We start from the raw sequence: 15,745 nt of genomic DNA, 5'->3' as shown, positions 1-15,745 counted from the left end.
TAAATGGTTATGGTTAGGTTTAGGAGTAGGTGTGGGATTAGCGGTTGTAAAATATATATAAATGAATATATTTTAATGATTGCTACTGTACATTAATCTACTTGTTAAATGTTTTTATATAGTTGAAATGTGGTTATGTTTAGAGGTTGGGGTAAGGTTAAGGGATCTAAAATATCTATAAAACAGTAAAACATTTACAAATATATTTATAATCGATTCATGTATTCAAATATAGTTGTAATGGATTTGTCAATATTCTACATTTCTAAAGCTGTAAATATGTTTACGTTTTAGATGCTTTCCATGTCCATATAGTACGTTTTAGTGTCTATTCAAATGTAAAAACATGTACATTTAATGTTACAAATATTAACGTACAAATAGCTACATATATTAATGAAATCAGCTTGGATAGAAAGATAAACAAGAGCACCATGGCAACAAGGTCATCCTCCACAACTTAACATGTATTTCCAAGAGAAAAAGGTCTTTAAGCCATTAAGATGGGCTTTATTTTAGACACTAAACAACTGGGCATCGCATTTCTCTGGGTATCAATACACGCAGTAATTTATTTATTTTTGTCATAAAAAAAACTGTTACCCCTATAGAAATTAATAGTACATTTAAAAAATATGTAAGATAAGTTAAAGAGAAAAGAAAGGCTGGACATGATGTTTCTGAGAGGGTTGTGGCACATGTGAAGGAGTTGGTGTCAACTTCAAGTCATTCATAGGACACATGTCCTTTTTAACATAGATTATTCTGTGTAAGTGTGCATTCCATGCACTTCTTTATTAGAACAGAAACAGCTGCAGATGGTTTAGGTGAGCCAGGGACAGCTGTTGGAGGCCCAAAGCTGTGAAAATGGCATATGGGCTAATGGCCCTGCTAAAAAGACCAGCTTAACCAGCATGCAGTTCCCATACTGGTCTAGGCTGGTTTAGGCTGGTCTAGTGGGTAGACCAGCATAGCCATGCTTTCCACCATCAAAACCTGGTAAAGCTGGTTGATCAGCATGGTCTTTCTGATGAAGCTGGTTAAGCTAATTTAAAATCATGGTGGGGACACCAGCACACAAGCATCCCATGCTGGGGGACCAGCACACAAAACATAACATAACTCCTCTTATACCTGTAACACAACTGGCCCAGTCAAGCATGCAGGGATTGTAGTGGAATAGCATATTTAAAGTACTATACATTGTACTAGGGATGTCAAAAGTACCAGTACTTCGGTACCAAGTCAATCCTAAATTAAAAACGATTTAACGGTACCTCTTTAGCATTATATCAAATCAAGAAATACTGTCAGATATAGTTAAAAGAATATTCCAAGTTAAGCTCAATTGACAGCATTAGTGACATAATGTTGATTACCACAAATAATAATTTCAACTCGTCCGTCCTTTTCTTAAAAAAAAAAAAAGCCAAAATTTTGGTTACAGTGAGACGCTTACAATGGAAGTGAATGGGGCCAATTTTTGGAGGGTTTAAAGGCAGAAATGTGAAGCTTCTAATAATTGTATTATTTGAGCTGTAAAGTTGTTTAAATCGTGATTTTTACAGTCATTTTAGGCTTTTAGAGTTTATTGACATCACATTGTCATGGCAACGAAGTTGTAAAATTGTATATAACTTTACATAAAAAAAAGTTAATAAGCAATTTTATCACACTAAAATCATGTTAACACACATATTGTTTATGTCTTGTGGCTATACTTTTGAAACAGTGAATATTTTAATGTTTACTAATTGTCCCCATTAACTTCCATAGTAAGTGTCTCGCTGTAACCCACATTTTCACTTTTTTTAAAGAAAAGGAGGGGCAAGTCAAACTTTTGCGGTAATCAATATTATGCTACAAATGCTGTCGATTGAGCTTAACTTGCATTGAATATTCCTTTAAATGTTTCCCCTAGCATTAATCAACATACAGACAATGATCGCAAAAGCATAAAATGTAGCAGATGTCTGGGTCGTGTCAGAGAAGCGATCAGAAGAGCCATCACATCTTGCGGTAAATTCAGACATGGCATTAACACAGTCAAATGATTGCAAACAGGTGGAACAAAAACAATCAGGTATGTGTCAAAATATCGGATCTGAGCATTAGACCTTGCAGTGGCTGTTCATTATTTTGTTAATATTAATCACACAACAAAACTGAAAAGAAAAAACACTTACTGCTACTATATTAAAAAAGAAAACCACTCAATGTTAATTTTTGTTTTGTTTTTTATTACTGTTCTTTTTAATTTATACTTAGTTCTATATAATTATAACTGTTTCACTGTAATTACTTAAAACTTACTAAAACTTGAAGCAATGTTTACATTACAATTAGAGTTACTTTGGGAAACACTTAAATGACATCGATTTAATGCCATTTAATGTTGGGTTGTATCGTGACAAAAAAATGCAATAACTGATCTATCTATTACAAGGCTGAGACAAATGAGCATAAGCTTAGCCCTTTCACATAATTACTTCAGTGATGCAGTATCTTTGTTGTGATTAGTTTCATTCAGTACAACAGGCAACACACCTTTTGTGAGGCCATAAAGTATGCTTACAGTCTTTAAATTACTGCAGTTTTTCTCCCAACAAGTTGAAAATGGGTATTCCATAAAGCCTGTTAAAGGATAAAGACTATGAAATTTAATTTAATAATAATTGTATTTATTTATCATGTTATACATTTGCACATATACAGTGAAATTCTTTTTTTTTCCACATATCCCAGCTAAGCTGGGGTCAGAGTGCAGGGTCAGCCATGATACAGCACCCCTGGAGCAGATAGGGTCAAGAGCCTTGCTCAGGGGCCCAACAGTGGCATCTTGGCAGTGCTGGGACTTGAACCCCTGACCTTCTGATCAGTAACCCAGAGCCTTAACTGCTGAGCCACCACTGCCCCCCTGGAATCATTATTATTAAAAGTTTATTCTAATGAGCTAAATTGCAATTTGTGGGGCCTCTCAATACATAATCTATAAATGAAGTGGGGTCAAAAAGTCTGAGACTGAACACTAGTGAAAATGCATCGACTTTTGTAATTTTTATAAAGCAAACATTTTCATTAAACTATATTGTCAGCATAACAACTTCATTGAAAAGTTTAATTGAACAATAAAAATGAATTTCAGAATTTAGAATTAGATGTAGTAAAAGCAAAAGTTATATTAACAGTAGGAATGGGCATTTTGAGTCATTTTGTAGTCAAGTACTCTCACACAAAAAGAAAAACGGGTAGCCTAATTAATTAGTTGAAGATTAGAATTTAAGTTTAAACTTTTAACCTATTTTTCTTATGAAAAAATGAGCACTATGCATAAACAACAACATCTAGATTTGCAAAATGAGAAAACATTTTTTTAGTTTTTTGTTCTCACACATAGAAACATACATTCTGTACAAGTCTTCTGAAGCAAAACAAACACTTTAAATAAGGACAGAATTTTATTTTTGGGTGAACTGTTTCTTTAACAACATCATGCATCCACATTTTGCCCACAGCAGGCAAAGGCACAAAGGAAAATCAAACTGCAATGTTCGAGTAGTGTTTTTACTTGTCGAATATTTAAAGTTGAATGAGTACTCGATTAATCGATTACCCATGCACATCCCTAATTAACAGTAAGAATATAAAAAATATTGGTATGTTAAAACCCTAATTACCATGTAGCTTTGGTCTCTCTCTCTGACATATCTGTTCTCAAGAAGACACTTTCACATTGAATGCATTCTGTCGAAAATTATGATTCAGTTCTGCCATGGCCGTAACCAGCTGTGAGGTCACAGAGGACTGGACCTCTGTAATTTTTCATACTCAAAAATAAAATTTGAAGCTACACTCACTGAGCACTTTATTAGGAACACCTGGACACCTACTTATTCATGCGATTATCTAATCAGCCAATCATGTGGCAGCAGTGCAGTGCATAAAATCATCCAGATACGGGTCAGGAGCTTCAGTTAATGTTAACATCAATCATCTGAATGGCGAAAAAATTTGATTTCATTGGTTTTGACCATGGCATGATTGTTGGTGCCAGACGGGCTGGTTTGAGTATTTCTGTAACTGCTGATCTCCTGGGATTTTCACACACAACAGTCTCTATAGTTTACTCAGAATGGTGCCAAAAACAAAAAAACATCCAGTGAGCTGCAGTTCTGCGGACGGAAATGCCTTGTTGATGAGAGAGGTCAACGGAGAATGGCCAGACTGGTTCGAGCTGACAGAAAGGCTACAGTAACTCAGATAACCACTCTGTAAAACTGTAGTGAGCAGAATAGCATCTCAGACTGCACAACACATCGAACCTTGAGACGGATGGACTACAACAGCAGAAGACCGTGTCGGGCATTTTTATTAGGACCATAGTGAGTGTACATACAACAGAATGAAAAATCAGTGGTTGAAAACTTGTCCTTTGAATGTATACGTGCACATAATTCAGTTTAGACAGTTGACTAGATTGTTTAGTGTCCACTGTGTGTGAGAGAGTTGTGAGTGAGGGCACAGTTGCAGCCCCTCACACCCAAAACTTCCCATGTTTGGCACATAATCTGATAGTAATCAAAAATTTAAATGTAAGTTAAAAATAACTAGTTTGACACATACGTGAAATTCTTATTTTGTTTTATTCACAAATGTTACCAAGAACAGTTTCCAAATAAGCTAACTTCAACAAACTATGTTTTTCTTTTTGGAAAAAGGAAATTAAAAAACAATATGCATTAATTAAACTAGGAAAAAAGGTTTATAAATAACAGCAAAAATATTTGCACTCACCCGGAGCATTAGGGTAATGCACATATTTAAACTCTGAGTCTACATAAAAGCTATAAAATTTTTATCATTTCACATTTTATTATTTAGAAAAACAAGTGATGAAAGTTGGCTTTTTATAAAATGCGCTCTGCCTGTGTTCAAAGATTTCATGCACATACAGCTCTGAAAAGCTTCAGAGTTTCTTGTACCGCTTTGCATTGTCTTTCCAACATAAAAGCAGATCCTCCTCTGTTGGTTTGCATGACTCCAACAAGAAACAAACACAGTATAATTCAATAAGAATCAAAATATTACAAGTATTGCTACAATTGACCTCACACTTGGCCAAAGACACCATGATATCTCCTCTCATCCAACACCTCGACGACACACATCCACACTGCCTGACTAGTACACAGTGGACTCTATTGTTACTGCGAGATTTGGTAAGAGATTCATTAAGAAAGTACAGTATAATTCAGGGTTGCTCACGTCAGGCATTTGCACAAAGGAAAATAAATGTGCAATATTTGAGTAGTTTTTTAAAATAGTCGACTAGCTGGTGCAGAAATGTAAGCGCAGTGTAGTTCTAGCAGGAAGATTAGCAGCTGTACATCATTGCACCATTAGCTAGGTAACTCCTAGCCAATCACATGTAAGCCATTGCTTTATAAGTCTGCTCACAATATATCACATTGCGTTTCAGTGTGCTAACACGGCAACCTCCACCACCCCACCACCACTAGTCGAGTCCCGTCCTGCACAGGGGTCGACTCCTCGCCCCTGCCTCCCATCTCCGGCAGGATATGACGGTTCCGAGTTCAACTTCTTCGGACTTCCATACAGGGCTTACGCCAAAGAGAGACATTACATTTCTGTTTTATATTCAGCAAATAAATGTCATCTTAAATTGCACTCAAGTCTGCGAGTCTTCCTGATAGAACTATTACTTGCACATCCCGAAATCTTAGGTAAAAAATCTTTTGCAAACAGCTACATGTCTGTCACTATTTTTGTAATATAATAAGTTTATATGTGGGTTGCGTTTGTAGGGGTAATGTCAAGTGTAAAGTCTGCTAAAATTGACAGTTTGTTAACTTGGATAATTGTTTACAGGTCATTAAAAATGTAGCAAGCTTTGTGCTGAACCTGAACCTAAAATAACCCAAAAAATAAAAGATAAATTAAGATAATTTATTTTATTAAGATAAATTAATCAGGATGGTTTTATATTAAAGTCAAAATTACAAAAGAAGTTAGAGTGTGCCCTTAAATGCGATCTAATGACTGGTTATCAACAGGCCTGGCCCAGCCTTTGAGAATCAGTGGTTCAATAAGAACTCATGCAATGGTAGCAGACTTAAGGCTGTTATTTCGCTACTGAGACAGATTAGGTCTGCTAAAAGGATTTGTCCTCAGGACTCTGATTTTCATCCACTTGCCAATGTCAGTCTGATGATTCAGACACAGATGGAACATTTTGACTCTGAGATGCATCTCACTATGTTAAAGATACTAATTTGAGTAGTTTTCATTTAGCAGAGCTCTAGCATATGATAAGTGTTGTCATGGTTTTCAGGACATATGAAGTGTGCTATCTTAAAAAATATAATGTTATCACTGGAGCCTTGCAACATATTTGCAACGGTCCAATCTTAAAAAAAATTATTCACATTTTAGAGATGAGGAAAGAGAAGCTAAGTAGAAAATTGAAAAATTATCAGACTAACAGGCATGCAAGTCCTGAGACAAAGATACTGTAGTTTGTTAATACCCTTTTTAAAGGTTAAAGATGTACTTGCAGAGATTCAGAAATGTACTGAGGTTCCTTTTGGCCACAGTAAAAAGTAAAAAGTATTATCTTATTTTGACACTGCATCCACGACATGCAGGCTTGGTCTAATTATTTAGTATCTGATGGTCAGCCATGGCAGTGCATTCTCAAATATTGTGTGGTTAATTAAACACAAAGAGATTTTAGATTGCAGTAGCAGTGTATTTTATTACTGTTTTACTCGTACATTATGTGGTGATTTGTTTTGCCCTTATCCCCTAATACCATTTTCACATTAGTTTGCTGTTTTACAGCTCATTATTAGGTTTCTCATGGTAATTTGTCCCTCTCTCTGTGTGATACCCCACACGAAAGACTATTACATAATTCTGATGGCTGCATTTGCACAATTTAACTCTCACCCACATCAGTTTTCAGCATTTAAAAATACATCAAAAAGAGAAACACAGTCTTATCTAAAACTAAAGTTATTTTTATATAGGCTGAATTTCTCTGCCTTTTTCCTTGGGTTTCTATACCATAATTCTATCAAATTACTCGTTTCAATCCGTGCCTGTGAGACGTTCCAATGGCAATGTCAAGTTTTGATCACTGTGCAGTAAGGATCTGTAGAGGTTACTGTCATGTATCATGATAAAAACAGAGCATTTTAAGTTGAAGAATTTTTAACAGCAAACATCATATATAATATTATATAATAGCAAATATAGAAAAACTAAACAGTGTGTAATAATAACTACATTACTGTTTACAAACAAACACTCCGCTCCGACAATTCCGTGTTATTTTTGCAGTTGAGAAAATAACTGCTGTCTATGGGCACATCACTCAAATTGAGTTGAAAATGCTCAAAAAGTGATGAAACAGTGTGTTTCCGAAAGATTATTAGAGATTTGTCAGGAATAGAGAGGCTCACGATTTTTTTTTTAGATCCCATTTTCTCCCCAATTTGGAATGCCCAATTCCCACTACTTACTAGGTCCTTGTGGTGGCGCGGTTACTCACCTCAATCCGGGTGGCAGAGGACAAGTCTCAGTTGCCTCCGCTTCTGAGATTGTCAATCCGCGCATCTTATCACGTGGCTCGCCATGCATGACACCGCTGAGACTCACAGCATGTGGAGGCTCATGCTACTCTCTGCGATCCACGCACAACTTACCACATGCCCCTTTGAGAGCGAGAACCACTTAATCATGACCACGAGGAGGTTACACCATGTGACTCTACCCTCCCTAGCAACCGGGCCAATTTGGTTCCTTAGGAGACCTGCGATGCACACAACAGCTGACAAAAACAAGACAGGACACCTGTGTGAGAGTTTGGCCACACACAAACCCGAAACCTCAGACCGAAATGAACAAACCTCAGCACAACATGAAGACAGCTCGTGACCTGGGTGTGCAGCGCAAAGCAAGCGCAACGTGCGTCCGTGGTCACGAGAGACAGAAATAGATTATTGAAGCGAGTGCATGCCACCAATATGACAAGCGCAATGCACTCATGTCAATACAATAATGGTCCCAAGCAAATTTTACATAATCAGTTTTTCCTTTCCGAGTACTCCAGTTCATGCAAATTAGGCTGGGCAAAAAAGAAACACATCTCCTCTTTGACTTCAAACTCTTCAGATATGTTTGGTAGGTTCTGTTCTCTGGTTTGTGTGCAGCTGTGTTGTCTGTTGTTAATATCGCTGGTGGTCCTGTTGAAGTAAAACAAAGAGGTTTCTCGCTTGAATGCCCCATCTCGTGAGAAAGGGCTGCGTGACCTCCTGCTTTTGTGCACTCTCATGAATGCGCACAGGAGATCGATGGTTGTAATACAGCCTTTATTATTGTCCGGGGCGGCAGCTTCTCAGTTTTCTCAAGGAATAGGTATCATAATAATAACGTGGGTTGTAAGATGCGCTATAATTCAAACATCTTTTTTAAATAACTCCTTAGCAAACGCCATTAAACAGTTGCACCTGTTCAGTCTGCAAGAATGCGCTTTTCCTCTTGTCTCCTTTCATCTCTTGCTTCATAAGAGAGCACGTGTTCCCCTCATTAAAGCTACAATGAGAACAAGTTGAAGAGGAACTAATATTAAAAATATCCCAAAAAATGAGAAGACAGGGATCATATTTATAAATATAATAATTATATATACAATATTTAGATACTATTATATGATGTACAGTATATATCATACAAAATAAATAAAATATAAATAATAAAATAATGAATAACAATTATTAAATGAAGTAGTGACCAGTAAAAAATAACCAAAAATGTCACATTCATTTTATTTGCACTTATGTGTTATCAGTTCGACCTCACTTTAACACTAAGCCTTGTTTTTTTTATCAGGCAATCTATTTTGTGTAAGCCTACCTGTTTTTAAGGCTCACTAGAAAAAAAAACTTTTATTTTTATCTTTTATTTTTGTGTTTGTTTATTTGATTATCAATTAACCAACCTTAAGTATTTTTCACAGCAGAAAATAGATAACAACTATGTTATCACCAACAGTGAAAACAGCAGTGACAGTGAACAGAAAGCGTGCATACTGTATAACCAGTTATGACAGAGGTCCTGATAAAAGGTTAATGATAGGGATATGGATCGGTATTGGCCATTCAGATGACATGAAAATTGGTAATCGTATAGGCTGTAAATATCCTAATCGGGCATCACTATAAAAAGTAGTTATTACTAGCCACACAACAAAAATAAATAAGTCTCAGATCACTTAAAGGGACAGTTCACCCAAAAGGAAAATTCTCTCATCATTTACTCACACTCATGCCATCACAGATGTGTATGACTTTCTTCTGCTGAACACAAACAAAGATTTTTAGAAGAATATTTCAGTTCTGTAGGTCCATACAATGCAAGTGAATGATGGGCTTTGAAGGTCCAAAAAGCACATAAAGGCAGCATAAAAGTAATCCATACGACTCCAGTGGTTAAATCCATGTCTTCAGAAGCGATATGATAGGAGTGGGTGAGAAACAGATCAATATTTAAGTCATTTGTTACTATAAATCTCCACTTTCACTTTCACATTCTTCTTTTGTTTTTGGCGATTCACATTCTTTGTGTATATCGCCAGCTATTGGGCAGGGAGGAGAATTTATAGTAAAAAAAGGACTTAAATATTTCTCTCCCACACTTATCTTATCGCTTCTGAAGATATGGATTTAACCACTAGAGTCGCATGGATTACTTTTAAGGCGGTCGCACACCGGACGAGAGGCGACAAGGCACAGGTATCAAACACAGGGCGGTTCAGTTTCCAGAGAGTACACACAAAAACTACCAAGGTTTTGCCCTTCTTCAAGAATGAACAAGGCTAGAGTAAATAATCTTTGTCCTTTGAAAATGATTTGGGTCGAATTTAATGGAAAATATGCGAGTTGCACTCCGTTGAGCAGCCTCCGGAGTCGTAGCTGGGCGCCGCCGACAGATGCCGAGTGGTGGCGGCTGTGTGCGTACATTCATAGAAAACAACTGTTTCGAATTTTAGAACACGCAATGTCATCCGCCAGATGCACCCAGTGTGCGACCCCCTTTATGCTGCCTTTATGTGCTTTTTGGACCTTCAAAGTTCTGCCCATCATTCACTTGCATTGTATGGACCTACAGAGCTGAGATATTCTTCTTTTGTGTTCAGCAGAAGAAAGAAAGTCATACACCTCTGGGATGGCATGAGGGTGAGAAAATGATGAGAGGATTTGATGATGAACCATCCCTTTAATCTTTCTCAATTTTTGTTTTTAAACTAAAAAAGCTTCTCTGCTATGGTTGACAGTTAAAACTGCTAAGGATTTCAAACATAAAAGAGAAGAATTCTTCCACATCCAATTCAGAGGAAATTTGCCATCCCCACCAAAGGACAGCTTGTGCCAAAACCACATGTGTTACATAAAAAGGTCCTTTCCACTCACAGCGCAGAGCCCATAATATAGAGATGAACTTGGATGCTACAATCACATGACATTTGCTGTAGTCCCTTTAACAGTATAGAAATTATTTTTAAAAACATATTTCTGTTTTTAGATAGCCTAACTGTGTATTTCACTGCTCTTTTATCTACAACTGCTATATGTACACATATCAACAAACGTGGTAGCGTGAATACACGAGACTATACAGTAGAAATGGACTGGTTGAAGCCTACTGCCACTCTTTATCTTAAGAAAACAAAATGTACTTTTTAGGCGGTAGCCTAACTGCAGAAATAGTGTGCCAGGCACGGTAATGGCTACCTGGATAACAAGGGCCCGGTCGAGAGAGAAGTTTACCCCCCAGGGTCTTACAAATCACTGCATGTATGACAGTGCAAATCACGATGGCAGTGAACACGGGATGCCCGCATTACCTGTGGAAGCAGTTTCCATGACAACAGGGAGCGGTTGCCGGTCGCTTTCGGGATGGCTGGAGAAGTGTTTCTCTTCTCCTGACTCGTCCTTCCAGTCTCTCGTCTGCAGCTTCTCTTCCAAGTCATCACGCCGGGCCGTGGTACTCTCAAAGCGACCAATCTCCTCAAAATCGTCCCTATACCAGCCACCCTCCGATCCTGTCTCCTCATCCGGCTTCACCGACATAGTTGAGGGCTCGTCCATGTGCGATGCTTTCCAAAGAGATCTGGTCACAGACAGAAGAAAAGCCGGCAGAAAAGACTGCTCAACTGTGTTAATCAGAGGCTGTAACTATCAAAATGGATTGGGTTGGGCAGGCCGAGCTCTCCGGCAGAGCCTCGCCTCGCTCAGGATGGTGGAAATGGCTTGTTTAGTTGAGTGTTTCGGCGCTGACGTCACCGTGTCTCGGGCTCATATAGTGGACACGCAGCATAAACAACCCGCATAAACTTGGCCAGAGCTGGAATTAGACATAGGCTAAAATAAGACTTCCTACATTTGATAACAAATTAAAATAGCTATCGTTGGAGTCAATAAGCACACTCACCAAGAAAGACAAATTAAGACAAATACTGTGAAGTAACCATGACTTGCAAAAAATGGATTTGATTAATTATCTTGAAATACACTGGAATAATACTGCGTGGTCTTTGGTCTTGCATTTTTAGGAAATAGCGTCATCTTGTGTCTTCAGAGATAACTACAGTCTTTATTTGGATCATTCAAAATGACTAGTTGGAAGACCACATTGGACCTTTTTGGTCTAAAGACTCGCATTATGGAAGCCGCGGAGTGCCGATTAAAAAAGAATGAAGAAATAAATGATCAATCTATTAATTTGAAAATAAAAACAGGAATAAATAAACCAGTTTATAAATGGACAAATAAATAGACTAATTTAAATGTGTTTATTTAATTCAAGTTTAAACATGTAATTATATTTAACAATAAAATAGCACATTAACAATTTATTTTTAAATGCACTTATTAAATTGTGTTTTAAAAATGCATTTGGCAATTGCTATTCTTCATTCATTTGCCAGTTGCTTTTCTTTACCTATTTGCCAGTGGCTTTTCTTTTTCATTTTACTTTGGCTTTTCTTTATCCATTTGACAATCGAGTTTAAAAATGCCATTGGACAGTTGACATGTGAGAGCATCCAATTAACTTTAGACTCTTTTAAGACACACCCCCTCTCCCACGTCCAACTCGAAGGAGGTGTAAGACGGTCTGTCATTGGATGCTATTGATAGAGGTTTACAGACTATGAAGCCTGCATAAAAGAAACGGACGCAAGGCGTATCAGAATTTAATGGTCACTTGTCGTTTCTGCTGCAGTTTAATGCCGAGCGCGTCCCTCCCCGAATGTGCACAGTGCTACGTGTCCAGGAAGGGAGCCGGTAACCACGATGCCGTCAACAGAACCGATCGTAACAAACCTATTCGCCCCACTTAATAAAAACAATGTGTTTTAACCCCTGCAAAAGGGGGGCCTTTTGCCCCAAATACTATAATTTCACTTATTGGACAGTTATTAAAAAACTTTTGATTTAATCACATTGAACAATACGGAAAATGATACAGTTGAAGTCAGAAGTTTACATACACTTAGGTTGAAGTCATTAAAACTAATTTTTTAACCACTCCACAGATTTCATATTAGAAAACTATAGTTTTGGCAAGTCGTTTAGGACATCTACTTTGTCCATGACACGAGTAATCTTTCCAGCAATTGTTTACAGACAGATTGTTTCACTTTTAACTGACTATATCACAATTCCAGTGGGTCAGAAGTTTACATACACTAAGTTAACTGTGCCTTCAAGCAGTTTGGAAAATTCCAGAAAATGATGTGAAACCTTTAGACAATTAGCTTCTGACAGGCTAATTGGAGTCAATTTGAGGTGAACCTGTGGATGTATTTTAAGGCCTACCTTCAAACTCAGCGCCTCTTTGCTTGACATCATGGGAAAATCAAAAGAAATCAGCCAAGACCTCAGAAAAAAATTGTGTACCTCCACAAGTTTGGTTCATCCTTGGGAGCAATTTACAAATGCCTGAAGGTACCACGTTCATCTGTACAAAAAATAGTACACAAGTATAAACACCATGGGACCATGCAGTCATCATACCGCTCAGGAAGGAGATGCATTCTGTCTCCTAGAGATGAACGTAGTTTGGTGTTAAAAGTGCAAATCAATCCCAGAACAACAGCAAAGGACCTTGTGAAGATGCTGGAGAAAACAGGCAGACAAGTATCTATATCCACAGTAAAACGAGTCCTGTATCGAATAACCTGAAAGGCTGCTCAGCAAGGAAGAAACCACTGCTCCAAAACCACCATAAAAAAGCCAGACTACAGTTTGCAAGTGCACATGGGGACAAAGATCTTACTTTTTGGAGAAATTTCCTCTGGTCTGATGAAACAAAAATGGAACTTTTTGGCCATAATGACCATCATTATGTTTGGAGGAAAAAGGGTGAGGTTTGCAAGCCGAAGATCACCATCCCAACTGTGAAGCATGGGGGTGGCAGCATCATGTTGTGGGGGTGCTTTGCTGCAGGAAGGACTGGTGCACTTCACAAAATAGATGGCATCATGAGGAAGGAAAATTATGAGGATATATTGAAGCAACATCTCAAGACATCAGTCATGAATTTAAAGCTCGGTCACAAATGGGTCTTTTAAATGGAAAATGACCCCAGGCATACCTCCAAAGTTGTTTCAAAATGGCTTAAGGACAACAAAGTCAAGGTATTGGAGTGGCCATCACAAAGCCCTGACCTCAATCCAATAGAAAATATGTGGGCAGAACTGAAAAAGCATGTGCGAGCAAGGAGGTCTACAAACCTGACTCAGTTACACCAGTTCTGTCTGGTGGAAAGAGCCAAAATTCCAGCAACTTATTGTGAGAAGCTTGTGGAAGGCTACCCAAAATGTTTGAAAAAATAAATAATTTTCTCTACTATTATTCTGACATTTCACATTCTTAAAATAAAGTAGTGTTCCTAACTGATCTAAGACAGGGAATGTTTTCTATGATTTAATGTGAATCATATTAATTGTGAAAAACTGAGTATAAATGTATTTGGCTAAGGTGTATGTAAACTTCAACTTCAACTGTAAGTATAAGTATTTTGTCTCAAAATAAATGTGTTAATTTCAGGGATGTTCATTAGGAATCATTCAGAGATCATCATTAGCTACATAAATTTGCAACATTAAAAAAAAATATTAAATATTAGATCAAATTACTTCAAAATCAAACTTTAGACACTGCATGCAATGATCTCATGGATTAGGAATATTTTGCAGTGTATAGTGACAAACAGGTGTTAATTAAAGTACTGTGGTAGTTTTTGTTGCTGTTTAGAGTTTTGTGACAAATACAACACAACAGATACATGGAGTAACAAATATATGAATGTACTGAACATACAGTTACAGGGTATGAAATAATAAAGTAGTGTTTTTACTTATAAGAGTGATTATCGAGATCAGTGTCAATTACTTAATTATAAATAGTCTATATCACATCATATAGCAAATGGTTAATAATTATATTAGTTAAGCTTTGTAATAAAATAGAAGCACTGTTCTTTCAATCAACTCTTTGTTGACATATTTTCTCAGTCCTCCAACAGTTCACTGTTCTTTGGTTGTACAGTAGGTTTTTTGCACAGTCACCATAAAGATATGCACTAAGCCATTGGTTTTCTGTTGTAAGAGGTTATAAGAAAAGAAAATCATTTTCAATGTCCATATAAAAGAGAATGTTAAATAAATCTGCAGAGATCTAACCAGATATGTTTTTTGTTTGGGTCATATTTGTAAATGTTATGTAACAATCTTTCTTTTATATTATATTTTTTATTCATTTTAATAACTTTTACTTTTTAAAAATTATTTTATTACTTTTTATTCTTATTTCTTGTTCTTAATTGTTTTAACATTTATTTTATCTTGTATTTTCTTTATAATTTTTATGTAAAGCACTTTGAATTGCCATTGCCAAGTTTTAATTGCCATAAACTTGCCTTGCCTTGCCTTCTATACCATCCAATGTCTTTTGCATTGTCTTATGCCATTTTTTTTTTTTTTTTTTTATTGAATAGGATATACAGCATCAAATAAATAGGATAGCCTGATGCCATTGCTCGCAAAAGGCATCATGTTAGTTTTAATAATTCATTGCTGCATAGTCATTCTCAGTTTTTGCTATCAAATAAATATATTAGTTCATAATTGGTATTATGTGTTGCATTTTACAGAAAAACAGTCACAGTCGTATTCCTGAAAAAGTTTAATGGCTAATTTTAGTACATTGCAGAGTTCACTTATGAGGGCATTTTAAAGGGTTAGTTGGGTCACAACAGAATGGCCAACACGAATAGGAGAAACAATATCAACAAAATGCTTTTTACTCAGTCTGGCATTAAGTGATATTACCCTCCATCTCTAATGAGCAAATAATAAGTGGATGCTCCATTACTCTGACACGGACACTGCTTTTTCGCTTGCCTCAAATGTCCCCCAGAAACAATTATTCATTATTACTGCTTTCTCATTGATCTACTTGTGCGTTCACTGAATGTTGGGGCAATAAGGAAAAGAAACAAAATGGTTACCATTTTCTCTGTGAAACATGCTCTTTAGATTCTTCAAGATTGGCAGTTTTGTACACACTTCATTTTCTTTAGACCTCAATTTTACATGGGATTCCAACAGTCATGAAGTCACTTGTTGTCTGCTTTTCCTTCATTTTCTGGTCCAGTT

At 36.8% G+C, this 15,745-nt stretch overlaps 1 protein-coding gene across 1 annotated transcript in view; it reads right to left on the bottom strand.

Moving 5' to 3' along the window:
* Positions 1 to 11,414, bottom strand: part of LOC127409786 (reticulon-1-A-like) — a 53,404-nt gene extending 41,990 nt beyond the window's left edge. The window contains exon 1 of the mRNA XM_051644605.1: positions 10,928 to 11,414. Coding sequence (XP_051500565.1) covers positions 10,928 to 11,171 — 244 coding nt within the window. The 5' untranslated portion in view covers positions 11,172 to 11,414. The remainder of the gene's footprint in view (positions 1 to 10,927) is intronic.
* Between the last annotated feature and the right edge of the window lie 4,331 nt (positions 11,415 to 15,745).

This window comes from Myxocyprinus asiaticus, chromosome 19 (genome assembly GCF_019703515.2).
Source record: "Myxocyprinus asiaticus isolate MX2 ecotype Aquarium Trade chromosome 19, UBuf_Myxa_2, whole genome shotgun sequence".
Lineage (NCBI taxonomy): Eukaryota > Metazoa > Chordata > Actinopteri > Cypriniformes > Catostomidae > Myxocyprinus > Myxocyprinus asiaticus.
This window is presented reverse-complemented; position numbering and strand designations above follow the sequence as displayed.